The following is a 17,231-nucleotide window of genomic DNA, read 5'->3' on the forward strand; positions in this document are numbered from 1 at the left end:
TACTTTGAATAGGGCGACATAAATTTTGAGGAATAATTTAAGAACTTTAAAATTATGAACAAAGTCTTACTATTCTTGCTCATAGTATTAAGTAAAAATTACCAAATGTTCACTAGCTGTTTTAGAATATGACTTTATTAGAGCTTCAACACCTTAACATCTTTGTAACCTTTACAATCTTTAATCAGCATTCAAACTTTTAGAGTACATATGCATATATGCATATACATATATACATAATTATAAATATTATATAATAGTAATAAATTCCGGATTCATATAAGAGAAACCTATAAAATCGTTCTGATCCAAGTTCATCATAAATAACTTATCTGTTGGTGTTAAGTCAGTTTTCTCAGTTATGAAAGCTTTATCGAAATTCGAAATATCCTTGCGATGTTTCTAACATAAAATGAAATAATAACACTTATTGATTACGAGCTTTAATGAGAGATAACGCTTACAATTTTCGGCACAATGGGTGGCTCCATTTCCTTAGCTTCCGCCTTTTCCCAGTCAATATTCCTAAAGAATGGATGTGTGGTAACCTCAGAGCGCGCATAGCGTCCGGCACCCAAGCGGTTGTTTGGCTTCTTAGCAAGGAACTACAAAGCAAAATATAATATCGTGAACAAGTTTTTCAAGTGTCTTTATGTTAAAAGTACTCACGCTTGTTAGCACATCCATTGCCTCTGGCGAGAAGTGCTTCGGAAAGACTGCTTTCTTATCTTTGATATTTTTGAACGTGTTCTCCTCATCCTCACCCTCGAAGGGGTTTTGGCCCGCCAACATTTCATAAATCAAAACACCGAAAGACCACCAATCGACGGTGTGATTATAGGGTTCATAGTTTAGTATCTGTAATGAAATGTACAGTTACTCTACTTATAAATGAAATGCTTAGATCTTACCTCTGGCGCCATGTAGACATTCGTACCACAGAAAGTTCTGGTAGAATCACGTTCTTCAATGCCTTCCTTACTCAAACCGAAGTCGGCAAGCTTTACGTGGCCCTCACCATCCAACAGCACATTATCCAGCTTGAGATCTCGATAGATTATATGGTGTTCGTGTAGAAAGAATAAGGCAATTGCAATTTCTGTGGCATAGAAGCTAAGGAAAGGTTCAAAATTAAATTCTCTTCGACAAAAAAATAATTCAAAACCATTACACAGCCACCGACTCCTTGAAACGTCCATAGATCTGCATGTGATACATAAGATCACCGCCTTTACAATACTCCATAACGAAGAACAAGCGATCCTTGAACACAAAAACGCATAACCTCAAAAACACACAGAACAAACAGAGCACACTTACCATGGTTTGAAAGCACGAGTGTAGTGAGACCAAAAATGGTGGTTTTCCTGAGAGCGCCAACACCTGCTTCTCAGTCATAGGCAATTCCATATCATCTGTTTGTATTATGACATCTTTACGTAACACTTTGACAGCATAGAGTTCATCAGTACCACGTCGTTCGGCCAGCAGCACTTTACCGAACGAGCCCTTGCCTAGCACTTTGATGAAATTAAAGTCTGCGGCACGTATCATATCACGTTTGCTCATGTTGTGTGGCATGTCTTTGTTGTCCATGCGACGCTTGTTGTCCGATTTTTTATCCGTCTGCGTGTAGAAGTCGTAAAGCATGTGTACAGTCTTCATTAACTCGTATACTCACCCGCACTTCGTCACGCAAACGCGCTATATCGTTGATCGGATCCGAGCATGGTATATTATAGCATTCGCCCTCAACTTGCGACAGAAACTTGTACCAGCCATCAATGGGTTCCTGAAAACGAGTGTAGAGATCTCAAGTATATTTTTGGACATTTTTAGTGCTTATCAAGTATTACCTTCTGTATCTCCTCTAAACTGAATGAGAACGAACCCATGAAGTCGTTACGCGAGGTACGATCCCAATCCCAAACCTCGATCAATAAACGCTTATCGCGATCTTGCGGCGTTAGGTCACTGCAATGTTATAACATAGAGGCACAGAAGTAGCCTTAAATAATTAATCAACTTAGAGGCCCTCAAAAAAATCAAAAACAACAAAGCACCTGGAAACAATGGCACACCAAACAGAGCCCTAAAAGTAGACCACTTTTCTCGATAAAATGTACAACGCATATGTAAAAGAAGGTGTATTGGTCGTTCCCTGGACAGTCCAGCGCCTGGTTTTAATCCCAAAACCCAAAAGAACAACAGATGAACTTTCATCGCATCGATATATGCTCGACACAACGGGCAAAATGTACGAAAGTATAATAAGAAACCGCTTGCAGTCATGACTAAATTAAGGCAGTTACAGCAGAATATGCGTCAGACCGTCCGTGACATAGAGGAGAAGTAAAATGTCGTGTCAGTCGTACGCAGTAATACATTGTCTGATGGTTCCATGGGAGGGTCTTGAGTTGGTAATAGGTCCAAGATTCGCACTCCGGCTGTCGTGCTGTTCCCCTACTATGGAAAAAACACAGAGTATTCGCTTATCTGCTGTAACAACTTAAAGCTTTTCTACGAGCACTTTGAAAGCGAAAACTTAAAATATTGTTTACGACTTCAATCCCACAAATAACTTCACTTTATTCCCTGTGAGGTATACTTTCCATGAATTGGCCGTACTTAGACCTTTTTCAATAAAGCTTTTAGTTGGTATTTAAATACAAAACGTTACACATAAGTGAATATGTTTTAAAAAGCTAAAAGCTTGCAGCTTAACTGCTTATATGAATATAAGCTTTCTGCAACATAAGGTTTGAAATGTTTCAAACCTCAGTACAAGTGGATTCTATTCGAAATATAGATAAACGTGACCTATATTATTAAATCAAGATGAAAATTTGTCATGACTCCCCGATATTAAATTGTGTTTACCCCAAAAAAGTCTAAACTGACTTTCTAATGAAGCAAAGCCCTAAAATTATGAAAGCTCAATAGAAAGCTTAGAGTCTAATGAATAAAGGCTCTAAAATTTAAAAGGCTCAACATAAGATCAAAAATTTAATATAAAATTTGTATGAAAATGTGTATCTCTAAAAGCTCAAATTTTTGTCAATTAAGCTCTAAAGCTACTAATCTAATGAACAAAAGCTCTTAAAGTATGAAAGCTGAATATAAACTCAATTATATAATTTTTATGCAAGTTTATATCTTTAAAATCTCAAACTTCCGCTAATAAAGTTCTAAAGTTTATAGCCATAAGCTTTTACCGCAAAAACGTCTAAACTGACTTTTAGTAAATCAAAGCTTTAAACGTATGACAGCTCAATAATTTAATATAAAATTCGTATGAAACTTTGTATCTTCAAAAGTTCAAACTGCTGCTAATAAAGTTCTAGAGCTTTTAACCATGAACTTTAAGCTCGGCGTACTGACCTCTCAATTACAATATTTCACGGTCTTATTACTTTAAAATATTCAATGACTGTACTTACAAAGTAAATTTCTCGTTATACACCGGGCTCAAACACTTCTGTATAGTTTTAGTCTTCTTCTTTGTTTTACCGCTACGATCTGGATGCAAAGCAATAGCAATATATGGATCACTTAGGCCATTGGTATCCATAGGTATCAAATTGGTGGCCTCTTTGACTGTGAATAAAATAAATGCGAAGAAATGTTATACAAAATAATCTAAAGCATAAGGATAGCAGCACAAAGGCAGCATAAAAATGATAACCGAAATTAGAAATCGCCTTTGACTCACTCTCCACCATCAGCGTGTTGCCCTTGAGCTCCACATACAACAAACATTTGCCGCGCAGTTCATTAATGTCAGCGCCACAAAGCGGCGGCATCTTGTCCTTGCAAGTGTGATGCACATTCAAGTTGCAATCTGCGGTTCAGACAACGGAAGAGGCAAGACAAATAAGGAATAAGGAAAAGCAGAAGTAAGTGTGAGAAATTTTGATTGGTTTGCGCACTTACTGTCGCACTTGACGCCCTGATGGGCGACACCGTGCAGCAGCATGCCGCAATCATCGCAAAATGTCGGCGTCGTGTATGTGGTCGATTCCCACTTATGCTTCACTTTCGAGCAATCAGCATCAATGTCGGTCTCCTTGCCGGGGCATTTAAAAACCACAAAATTGCAGCATTTCTGATGAATATTGAAGCGACAATCTGACGCGGCGCGAAGCGTAAAAACACGAAACATTGCGCGGAGCAGGTGTTTACACATTTTGTGTGGCATTTTTAAATTGAGATTGAGGCAAGATTTTAAATTTATGTTTAAATTATTTTTGGCCTACGAGCAACTCACCTTCACACTGATAGCCTTGCTTGCCGAAGCCCCTGAAAAGGACACGAGAAAATATGAGAATTAGAGCAAGTAAATTTGACACTTTTTTCAAGCAAAAAAAAAAAGCTTTTGTAACTAATTTAATTAGCGGCGCACAGTGTTGTAACAAGCGCTAATTGCTAAACGCCTTAACATGTGCTTTACTATCGATTGCTTTGCATTTTTTAGACGGATATTCCACCCACCAAATAAAGTCCTTGCAGTGTCCACAATAGGTCGGTTGCTTGAAGAAGCGCACCGCGAATTTATGTCCATTTATTATCATGAGACCCTTCCGCTTCATCGCGCCCTTACGCAGGCGATTCTTCATGTAGTTCATCACATTCGCCTCGCCAGCGATTTCGGCAATATTCACGCCGGCTGCCGCTGCTCCAGCTGGTGCTGCAGCGGCTGCGGCGGGTGCTGCAGCTGCCATTTTGTCTACCTTGTCTAAGGTCCTGTTGGTCCTTGCCTAACTAATTCACTTAATTTAACTTAGTTTGCTCTATTCTCTGTGGTAAATTTAGTTTTGTGGTCGCACACTTTACACGTCAAGTCGCCAATGGCAACTGAATGCTCTGCTGGTTGGAAAAATTTTAACATCTATTTGCCCTATGACATGTGGAAGCCCTAGAAATGTGTAAGTGTATGTTTAGTACGCCCGAAGGTTGAAAGCAGTTATTGCTTTACCTTATGTAGCCGCGCTGGCTTTTAAGCATTAATCAGGTTACTGACATTCCAAGTCGCTGTTTGTGTGGATGAATAGTTCTTCGACCACGTGTCGGAGCTGCTGATAAAAAATTACAGACTGAATGAAAGTGGTGCTAGCTGAAAACAAGAGTTAAGAGAAATTTAAATGCTATAGTCTATTATTCATAATCAATATATCACTTTGGTGAAGGTTGTTTTAAAACTTTCTTTATAATATTACTCACTAAAGACGTCTGCGAACGTCATTTAATTTTTCAACAATCTATTGACATTGCAGTTACGGTCTTGAACTTTGTAGAAACTGTGCCGATCATCCATTTAATAACTTATGGATTTTGCCTTATCCTTGACACAAACCACACATGTAATGTTGGACTTTTTTTATTATCCTTTGAATCCAACAATGAACGATTACAGCTTGAAGATGGCTCATAAATAATCACCTATAAATTAAGAAAACGGTGTAACTTTGAAGTGCCATGAGGATTCCAAGCCCAAATTCAAAGTCGAAGTCGTTAGAATAAACGCTTTGTTTGACCAACTACGAGATTAAACGAATAAACTGAACTCGGATATGAAGCAGCAACCGACAGTTGAGAACTCCTTAGACAAATTTAATGGAATTCATCATTGTGGATTTGTGGTTGAAGTTCTTCTGCAGCACAGGTTTTATAAATGCTAAAAGCATCAAACATGAACTGAGAAGTTGAAATAGCCATGGACTTACTGTTTGAATTTAGTTTTCGCTAAAGGTAAATAACAAGATGCCCGTGAGACGAAATTCCGTCAAATTTACATTTTGCTGAGTGAATTACTCATAGCTAGACAACTCAGTTGTCACAGTGTGTGGACGTATTTTTGCTCTTTCATTCAAATTCCCATTTGTTTTAATGCCGTGTGTTTGTCGTCTAAGAGTGGATCGTGCCGAGTCAAAGGCTGATGCAGATTTTTTGACTAAATCTAAAAAGGCATATTATTTCAAAGTTTGTGCTGTCGTTCGAAGAAATTCAATATGTTCACAAAATGCTTCGCCAACAGTGCGCAATGCTCAGCCTCTCAATACTTCCACTGTAAATTTGCACCAACAAAGTGCTGATCAGATACAAAGGGTATCAACGGAACCTTTATTGGAGCATCATTAGTTTAACAAGGTAAATTTGTTGCTATTTTCTCTCATAGCTGAAGTTACTTCACTGAAAAGTAAAAACTCGAAGGCGCTCTCTTTAATCCAACAATATATGATGATCGAAATTCCTCATTCGTAAAGCTTAACGAATTGCAGTCAGAGATGTGCAATCTTCAGAGCAAATTATCTGACAACGGCAATTCTGTGCATCAGTATCGAATGCTTTCTCTACCTCTTCATCTGTCAACTCCACTCTCCCTACTGCTACTGTTGTTATTACAAATGCTTCTCCATCTAACACGTTGTTCCTGCTTCTGTTGATAGTGAGAGTGTAGATTATCTCGCTCACGCTGCTGTATCAGCCGCTACCACTGCTCTTATATTTATCAATACATACATATGACGAGGCTGTTGTTAGGAATGTCAACTTCGTCATTGTCTATGCCTCTGTACCACACAGCAGAACGGGAATAATCACAGACTTATAGAGTTTGGTTCTTGTTCGCCGAAAGAGGACTTTACTTCTCAAATCAGTCCGAAGTATCACCTGTTGGCAAAAGTTATTCTGTGTTGGATTTCCAGGCTAACATTGTTGGTGATGTTAATACTGATTCCAAGATAGATCAACTTATGCACGACTTCGAAGTGGAAGCCTAGTCGCGAGTGCGACGACTGTTTGTTTGATGGCAGGAGATATTTTGTTTTACCTTCATTCACTACCAGACAATGAGTCTTCCCTGTCCAACCTGGAGAAAGCAAAACAAACGGCGCGGATATTGATATCAATATCATCGGCATACACAGCAGTACACTCTTATATAAGGTTGTTTCAGCTCTGCAGCTGGAATTATTTTCTCCAGCAACACATTGAAGATGTCGCATGATAAGGCGTCGCCTAGTCTAAAACCTCGTTTGGTATCCAATGGCTTGGAGAGGTCCTTCCCGATTCTGAAGAACCTTTGGATATTGCTCAACGTCGGTTTACACAGCCGTATTAGTTTTGCGGGGATACCAAATTCAGACATCGCGGCATAAAGGCAGCTTCTTTTCGTGCTGTCGAAAGCAGCTTTAAAATCGACGAAGAGGTGTATTTTACAAGATTCGGCGCATAGTAAATATCTGGTCAGTTGTTGATTTTCCAGGCCTGAAGCCACACTGATAAGGTCGAATCAGTTTGTTGACGGTGGGCTTTAATCTTTCACACAATACGCTCTATAGAACCTTATACGCGATGTTGATGAGGCTTATCTCACGGTAGTTGGCGCAGATTTTAGGGTATCCGTTTTTTTGGATTAAGCAGAGCACACTTAAATTCCAATCGTTAGGCATGCTTTCGTCCGACCATATTTTACATAGAAACTGATGCATCCTCCTTATCCGTTCTTCGCCGCCGTGTTTGCGGTCCCCGCCGCTTTGTTGTTCTTCAGACGGGTAATTACTATTTGAACTTCTTCATGGACGGGCAATGGAACGTCTGCTTCATCGTCATCGATAGGTTTCGAGCTTAAACCCAGTTTTTATAATCTTGAGAAGAGCAGCTTGACTTACATATTGATTACCAGTGTGTAAGGAAAGATAAGGAAGATCCTTTTAATTCAAATATATTCGTCAAAGTCAATTATAATTGGCTTTTCCAAGAATATTCTTTACATATCTATATTTTACTATTATCTTCTGATGTCGTCTTGAGTTCTAGCGCTGGATCTTTGGGGCTCCAGTGAGCTTGGCAGGCGCTGGTCAACAACCAGAAATTAGGCGACTGCTATTTCCAATGGTCCATATGGTTCAAAGTGAATCGTAAGATGTGCTCCGAACTACTTGTAGTTGGCAAAATCAATACCCACGACCTAACCTAACCTATTTATCACCGAGAAATATCATCTACAAAATAATTTGTTTCGGAGATTCTAAGCTTATATGTGCTTAACTCAGTTTTTACAAGTGAGTGAAGAAAAAGTTGAAGCGTGATACGTAATGCTTGAGAACATTCAAGGACATCTGTCCGTCTAAAATTTAAACGTTTTTTAAATGGAAGTAGCTAAACAAAAGTAGATAGTAGTAAGTACATCTATTAAATTTGAAAGAAAATACAGCAAAAAAATTTGAGAAATCGTTAACACACATACTCTGAAGGACATATACACTTAGATATTCACCACCCCCAACTAAAAGAGCACACATACACATATCTATGTTTATACATATACAACTGTTCACCAACATAGCAAGTTGCCAAGTGAAATTTGATAGCGTTTTGTGCGCAAACCATAACCATAAAAAACAATAACAACAAAAACAAAGCGAAGCATTCTAAAAATAGCGACGAAGCAATTGAATTGCGAAAGCATAAGCACAACCCGAAAGAAATCGCAATCAGTAGTCGCTAAGAGCGCCAACATTTATGGGGAAGTACGTAAATTACAACAACAGCAAAAACAATAAACGAATTGACGTGAAATAAGGACAACAACCCTTTCGAGGATACACGGCAGCGTAGAAAGGACACTGCTTTCGTGACGTCGACAAATGCGAATGACGCGCCAACGCAACGGTGCACCAGCACATACCGTTAGAATGGAAAGCGACTGCAAACAGGCGAGCATATCAGCGTGGTACTGTTATTTGTTTAGACGGTTTGTGTGTGTGTGTGAATTGTGTAAAAATGCAACCGAAATTCTGCCAGTCAAATATATCGGCGAGCTCTAGCCGCCAATGCGACGAGTTGACGCGTAAAACCATGTAACGGTAAAAAACGACAAGCAAATAAATGACTAAAAAGCATTAATGGTTGCACGGTAATGCTTTTTGCACACATACACACAAATACAATCAGTGTATATTAAAGCGGGTCGACTTTTTTCTATGAAACCGCGTATGCGGTAAATGTTTTATAGATTTTTTTGATCAACTTTGCCTAACCGATTCCGAACCAGTGTTTTTTAAGGCGAAACTTAGAAAATCTGAATAATCGGTTGTATGAGAGATACGTGATATACAAGTAGTTGTCCGATCTGGCCGATTCCAACAAATGTTTAATAGAATATCAAAATGCACCCTCGTATTAAATTTCATTTGTATAACTCAAAAACTTCGAAAACCTTAGAGTGGGGTATACCAAACACGGACTCGAGAGGAAGGTGCATTCTAGAAATGGCTGCGCGGCTTGGTCCAATAGTACTCAATACGATATATGCAACAACGCTTAGAAAACCAGGAAGCGAGGAAACCACATCAGACATTACCCTATCATCAAAATACATGGCAGGCTCAATAAAGAAATGGAAAGTCCGAGAGGAGCAATTCTCAATAGACACCGGAACAAACGCTAAATATATACTTCGAACCAATATCTGCAATAAACAACCAGAACCCATCTAACAGCTCCCCATAATTGCAAGAAAAATATGAAAAATGACAAGCAGTACAAAGCAGCAAAGAAGGAGGCGAAACACGCCATCGAAGAAAGCAAAACGAAAAATTGGGAAGAACTACGCGAGGACATTAACCACTGCCAAAATGCATTACATCGTAAACGCACTCTTCGCCACTTACGAAAAAAGGGCTTTTGATCCAGAACACACTCTAAGATCTCCGGAAATTCCCCAGTTTACCTTCGAAAAGCTGCACCTAGTTACTAGCTAGCTCAAGGCCAAGCCGGCCCGGACGGGATCCCAGCAGAAATCCCGAAAATAATCGCTGCAGAACGACCGGCAGTACTACAGAACATATACATCGCCTGCCTCGAAGCCGGAATATGCCCTGAACCCTGGAGAAATTAACTGCTGGTGCTAATCAGAAAGGGAATGGGGATCCCAACTTGCCATCAGCATACAGTTCACTATGCATGTTTGACACAGCGCGAAAGCTATATGAAAGACTACTTAAACCCAGACTCGAAGTGGCTATGAATGAAGCTGGAGGACTTTCCCCTAGACAACATGGCTTTAGACCTGGCAGATAAACTCTAGGAGTAATAAAATGTGTCATTGAGAGGGTAGAAGCCGCACAGCAAAGATGGCATAAATACAATAGAATAGTGTTGCTGGCTTTCAATAGTGCTAGAACGGTGGGTATGATCGACGCTCTCGAAAAAAGCTTTAAAATCGCCGATTACCCTCACCTGCAAAAAATTAAAACTAAAGAACTAACTTTTGTAATCTTTGAATCCGGGTTCCATAACTTCTTCGGCGAAATTGTTCAGATTGATCCGTAGAACACTTCCCGCATACTCGATTTTTCCGTTTTTCCGTCGCCTGTTAACCGACCAATACTAGTGTATATGGGCCCTCGTATGTATATATGTATGATATAAACGAGCGCAAGTATATGGATATATACGCTTCACAAGGCTAGGCGCACTTTCTATTTCACAACAAGACAAACGTTAATGCCGCGGCTGCTGTTGCAAGCGACCATCAACCTAAAATTTTACAGCGTGTATTGCAAAAATAAATTTGTACGTATGTATAATGAGTGTGTATGTATGTAGAAGTGAGCATAGAGGTTCGTGTGTTTGTGTAAGAATGCATGCCTATGCCTAATGCATTACTTAGACAGCCGCTCAAATTGCTTAGAGTGAACTATTTCGATGTTTTCATTGTTGTTGGATTTGTTGTTGTAATAATTGCTATTGCGTGGCATATTTTAATGTTGAATATTTAAGTGCCATATGATGGAACTGAACAAGAAATTATACGTACATACATATAAAAGCGCTTTCAACATTATTCTAGGTTTTTGACAAGTTAGATCTGAGAATAAAGTCTTAAAGTGCAGAGATAATGCTGACTACTAGTGTATATTTTCTGTAAAGGTACTGATTCTCTTATTAGCACAATCAATCCTTCAGATATAGGATAGTACTACTTCTCGCGATACCTGGAGCATACCGTAATTGCTGTTGTTGCGGTAACTAGCCTTGGTTTGAGTTGTAAGTTTCGATTTGGTTGTCATCGAAATTATCTAACAGTAGCCCCAGAAATGAATGGGATAAATACCGAGAGTTGAAGAGGGAAGCATTTGCAGACAGAAAAAGATAGAGGCCGAAATGCGTGAATAGGAAGGATTGATAAGCTAGCCGACAGCGATAATGCTCGAAAATTCTACGAAAAAATACCGTAACTAAGAAAAGGTTTCAAGACCGGAGTATACTCTTGCAGAACGCCCAGAGGTGATCTAGTGACTGGTTACCAAGAACATACTAAAATAATGGAAGAAAAACTTCTCCAGCCTGCTCAATGGCAGTGAAAGCATAACACCAGGAGATAATGAACCCGAAGTTCGAATAGCAATTACCCACCTGAAGAACAACAAAGCGGTGGGGACCGATGGATTGCCGGCTGAGCTATTCAAACACGGCGGCGAAGAATTGATAAGGAGCATGCATCAGCTTCTTTGTAGAAAATGGTCGGCCAAAAGCATGCTCAACGAACAAAAAGGGAGACCCCACAATCTGCGCCAACTACCTAGGAGGGATAAGCTTCCTCAACATCGTAATAAGGTTCTATGGCGCGTATTATGTTAAAGATTTAAGCCCAATAATCAAAAAACTGGTTGGACGTTATCGGTGTGGCTATAGGCCTGGAACGATGGAAAATCAACAACTGACCTGATACTATTCACCATGCGCCAAACATTGGAAAAGACTCGTGAAAGGAGAGTCGACACACACCACCTCTTCGTTTATTTCAAAGCTGCTTTTGACAGCACGAAAAACAGGCTGCCTTTATGCCACGATGTCTGAGTTTGGTATCGCCGTAAAAGTAATACGTCTGTATAATATAATGACATTGATCACTTCTAAAAGCTTCATCAGGATCGGGGAAGGCCTCTCCCAACCGTTCAATACCAAACGAGGTTTCACACAAGGCGACTCTCTTTCTTGCGAATTTTTCAATCTGCTCTTGGACAAAATAATTCTAGCTGCAGAACTAAACAGAGAAGATACCATCTTCTATAAGAGTGTACAACTTCTGCTTTCTCTAGACTGGTAAGGCAGCTAGGCAAATGTGTCTGGTAGTGAACGAGGGCAAGACGAAATATCTCCAGCCATCAAACACACACTCGCGACGTGGCTCTCACGACACTGTTGACAGTCATAAATTCGAAGTATTGTATAATTACGTCTGTTTTGGAACAGCAACAACAATGTCAGCCCCGAAATCTAACGCAAAATAACTCTTGCAAACAGGTGCTCCTTTGGACTGAGTAGGTAATTGAGAAGTAAAGTCCTCTCTCGACAAACAAAAACCAAACTCTATAAGTCACTCATTATTCCCGTCCTACTATATGCTGTAGAGGCATGGACGATGACAACATCTCTTGACTTGAGGAAGGGTACTCTGAAAGATGTATGGTTATTTGCGCATTGCGAATGACGAATACCGCAGTCGATAGAATTGTGAGCTGTACGAGATATACGACGTTGACATAATTTAGCGAATTAAAAGACAGCTGACGCTGACTAAGTGATGTCGTCCGAATGGATGAAAGCACTCTACCACAGAGAGTATACGATGCAGTCGGGGGAAGGAGAGGAAGAGAAAGACCTCTGCTCCGTTGGAAAGACCAAGCGGAGAAGGACTTGGCTGCATTTGGTGCCTCGAATTAGCGACAAATTGCGAAAAATAGAAACTACTGGCGCGTTTTAGTAAACTCGGCTATAACCGCCTAAGCGGTGTTTACTTCAATAAAAAAAGAAGGAAAAAAGTACTGATTCTCTTGGCACACCCATTCGCTTCTTCAGATGTAGGACAATACTAGTACTTCCTGTAGGATATCGTAGTTGTTGCTGGTATTGGCTTGAGTAAGTTTCGAGTTGGTTGAAGCCGCAGAAAACGTGCTGTTTCCAGTGGTTCGGGCCGTAAGCAAAAGATTGTTAGATGAGTGGTGTTTTTCGGGGATGCAAAGAGGTGGTTAGAGTCATGTGCGGATTCATTGCACGCTGGACATTTACTGGGTATGTCAGGGTCGATTCTTAATAAGTAAGAGTTTAAACTTAAATTTCTCAAGGGACACTTTAGATTCTCAGAGCAACTCGAGCTCTTTGATTGCAATGTGTGGTGATTAAACTCCAAGTACGCCATTTACTGGGTGGAGTCGGTAAAGGTGTTGATGGCTTCACTATAAATGGCGGTGAGTAACAAGAAATTATTTCTTGTTTCATCATGGAAACGTTTTCACTTCAACAAACGACTGCAGCGATGATTTCTATGAAAACATTTGAGCAAAAGCAGCTTAGAGAGGTGTGGATTTTTTTTCCTTAACAAGTGCAGTATTGTGGCATGTTTGAAGCTTATTCGTCTTCATCTCACTATATACAGGCGACCATATCGGTGCAGCGTAGTTGATGACCAGCCAGCCGATTGCCTTGTGTGTTGTCAACAACATTTCTTTATCCATTCCCCTGGAGTTGCCGGCGGCACGGAAAGTTTTCCTTTACATAATTTCACAATTATATCTCGTTCCCTGGCACATGTTGGTTCTCGTTTTCTATCTATTTCTTTTACAAAATTGATTTTTAAGCGTCAGCGTCTTCTTCCAAACCTTTCATATAACAATTATATCCTTTTGGTTTATTTTTTTTCATTGACTCACAATACTTTTTACATTTCAGGCCTAATATTTCAATAACAACAATGACCTCACAAGTTTCTTGAATGCTTAACTATCATTACATTGCCTTCCATCTGATGGTTCTATAAAAAATAGTTCGAATAAACATGCCACAAATAGCAAACGATAATATCAAGATGATTCGATGACCCGATATTTAGCATAAATGCATTTTGTAATTGAATATGGAAAAAAAAGGAAAACCCATTATCATTTACGAGCATACAAAAGAGTATTAAATAACGCCAACAAACACCTTAGCGTCGCTCTCCTCTCAGCTCTTAGTGCTCACGCGAACAATTTCGTGTTAACGAACACAATTATGCTGTCCTGTGCTGTTTTCTTTGGTTTTGTTGTTGCGCACAATGTTGCTAAAATACGTGCTAGCATATACATATGTATATAGTATTTGTTGCTGCTGTTGTAATATTAGCAAACGCCACGACACATCTTGTTGTGGGGCAGCATTTACGTCATTGTTTCAATGTAAGCACAGTTTAATGGCATTCAACAAAAATAAGAACAACAAAGCTGCAAGCACACACACATAAATGTACACGAATAGATACATATTAGTATATATACTATGTATGTAGTATATAGCGAAGTTGTGCAGGTTGTTGATAATAGCCTCACGAACAGTGATTGCTATGTCAGAGCGGCAGACGCTCGAGCGCACATGTTTATGCGAATACGTAGTAGTGGGAACGCACTGGAAGTCGTAATGTGAGGTGACACGAGGCTGATGTTACGTTTTTTGACGAAGGGGTAAACGTACATAACGTCACTTACAATGCAAAATAAAGTCACATCACTTTTCACATGTTTAGAGGCGAAGAAAAAACGATAAAATGAAGCTACTTATTCTGAAAGAAAATTGGGCTTTTGGTTATAAAATGGTTATGTATTGGTTATGAATTGGTTATTAATTTGTTATTGATTGGTTATATATTGGTTATATTTGGGAATGAAAGCTTGAAATTTTGCGATATTACATATAAAAGATGGTGTAGTGAATCGTAAGCGATAAAAAACTCGATTTCTATATTTTTTATGATACGTTTTTCAGGTGACAATATATTAATCGAGGATTTTAATATGTAGGTGTTACATTGAATTAAATAATGCCTTTTTTGGTTATTTAAAGCAATAATTTAGAGAAATTATTTTATATTTATCCAAGTAATTTGTTTCTATTATTATTAAATATATTGTTTATTAATACTTAGCTTTCTTTAATTTTAAATTTAGCAAAAACTAATCCAGAATAAAATTTATTGGCCAGATATAGACTAGTCAACTATCGTTAGCACGATATGAAAAAAAATTGGATACAATTTTTGTTTGTTTTTATTTTTAGTGTTCGAAATTACAAAAAATTTAGAGCAATTTTTAATTAAAATAATGGTTAACTTATTAGAATAAGGGTTAAGCAAATTTAAAAAAAAAAAATGTAATAATTTTGTCTTATTAATTTCTTTATGCTTTAAGTATAAAAAATAAATTTTCAAAATATTTCAGGTTATAATAGAAAAAGTGATTTTCGAGGCTTGATGGAGCTGATTGATATTGTACCAATCGTCTTTTAACGATTATCCACAAATTTCCAATTGGGTTGAGATCAATGCTTTGAGCTGGCCACTTAATCAATTGGAAATTTCGATCCGGTAGCCATTTCTGCACGACTTTAGCAGTGTGCCTCGGGTCTCCAACCTGTCAAGCCCGGCTTGGCCACTGTTTGGGACGTTTCACCGGCCTTCGACCACGACCGTTTTTGCTTCGTATTCTCGTATTTGACTCATTTTTCGTCGGCAGTCACCATTCGCTTCAAAAATTCAGGCGGTGATTCCGTTCAGAAGTTTTTTTCTTGCGGCAAATCATGCGGCACCCAAACATCAAGCTTCTTTGTGCAGCCAGCCTTCTGGAAATGGTTTAAAATGGTCTGATAACTAACTCACATCATCTGGGCGATGTCACGAGATGCCACACGCCGGTCAAACTCGATTTTTCCATGATTTGATCGTCGTCACAGGTCTTCCGCCGGCTGGCTTATCCATGATGTCGTTTTCACGCGCTCTGAATCGTCGAAACCATTCATCCGCAGTTCGAAGTGATAGAGTACCATTCTCCAAAACACCTTAATCTGACCGAACGTTTCTCAAGCGGATTTGCGAAAACCTTTAAAATAGCGCGAATTTCGGCGTTAGTGAACTCCATGTTTACACGTCTATAACTGTTGAACGCAATATCCAAACTAATCATGCATAGCGTCGTTTTGTAGGTTATGTCAAGACCTTTCAAAGATGTATGGTATTCGCAGATACGAGCTCTGTATCGCTTTATACATAGCCGCGAAATGCAAAAGACAAAAAGGCGGATGGGAAATATTTGACAACCCAATATATCTGAAAAAGCCACCTTAGGCGACTTTTTCTATCTCATATTAGAGATCATATTTCGATTACATATCTTTAAAATTCGCCTTAGAGGCTTATCCCTTCAAGCAGCCATCACTGTATTTCGTCTTGCAAGCTTCGTGGGATGGCCATATTTCATACGTACCTTTGGACACCATGCTCTCGCTAATTCTTCCACCCTTCGGAACACAACACTTTCCAGTCCGCATAGCGATTTAGTAGCGCAAATATACCGCCAACAAATACAACATACTCTTAAGGTAAACATGAATTGCACACTTCCAATGGCGTCTTTCCATTGCTTGAGAGAGGTTGGTGTACAAATGAAAGAGAGCATTAAAGAGAGAATTTCTTAATTTCATTTCATTTGCAAAAAATAAATAAAAAAAATATTTTTGCGCAATAAAGTTAGTGTACTTAAGTAAAGTTTGCACTTTGATTTGCTTTTGATTTTCAAAAAATTTTTTCTTTCAATTTATAACACAACTCTAATATAGTCAACACTGTTTCACATGTAATGTTTATATACATTTTAACTTCTACAACTCTCTCCCGGCTTTTATTTATTTTTTTTATTTGATTTTCCACACTAATTTCGTTTTGCTTTTCAAGTATATTCGACTCTGCTTCCCGCTAACTTTCTCTCTGCCGCTCGTTATTGTGCGCAATGTAACGCTTTCTCTCCTCTGCTCTCTGTTTCTCATGCACCCTCTCACAACGCTGACCCGCAATTTTGTCCTTTTCCGCTTCTTCAAATCACTTTGACTTTTAGCACAGTTGCCTAACGGCGCTTTCACCTCGGCTTCTTGTGTGACCTGCGCGTATGACGTCTATTGATCTGCGTAATAATCTAGCAATACCTAAAGACAACAATAACAATATCAACAATGTGCGCAAAAACGTTGCAATAACAACAAAATCATCATCACAAATCATCACTGACGACTATTTGAGACATCAGAGAAGTGTTGCAACTGAGGGGTCAGATGAATCGGTGTTTACATACGTTTGCATGGACAAATCAGTCAAAACAATGAAAACAAAATCGCCAGCTTGTAGTGTTTAGCATTTCTTATTT

At 39.0% G+C, this 17,231-nt stretch overlaps 1 protein-coding gene across 1 annotated transcript; it reads right to left on the minus strand.

Annotated features, from left to right (window-relative positions):
• Positions 1–108: 108 nt before the first annotated feature.
• Positions 109–5,065, minus strand: LOC120772093 (protein kinase C, eye isozyme-like). Its single transcript, XM_040100499.1, has 14 exons — positions 4,976–5,065; positions 4,492–4,915; positions 4,268–4,299; positions 3,934–4,128; positions 3,713–3,841; positions 3,441–3,597; positions 1,857–1,974; positions 1,682–1,792; positions 1,321–1,626; positions 1,172–1,263; positions 912–1,113; positions 670–858; positions 465–605; positions 109–402 (listed from the first exon to the last, which is right to left on the minus strand). The coding sequence occupies exons 2-14, from the start codon at positions 4,719–4,721 to the stop codon at positions 250–252; spliced, it is 2,055 nt and encodes a 684-aa protein (XP_039956433.1). The 5' UTR covers positions 4,722–4,915; positions 4,976–5,065; the 3' UTR covers positions 109–249.
• Positions 5,066–17,231: the final 12,166 nt, after the last annotated feature.

The sequence above is a fragment of the Bactrocera tryoni genome, chromosome 3, assembly GCF_016617805.1.
Source record: "Bactrocera tryoni isolate S06 chromosome 3, CSIRO_BtryS06_freeze2, whole genome shotgun sequence".
Lineage (NCBI taxonomy): Eukaryota > Metazoa > Arthropoda > Insecta > Diptera > Tephritidae > Bactrocera > Bactrocera tryoni.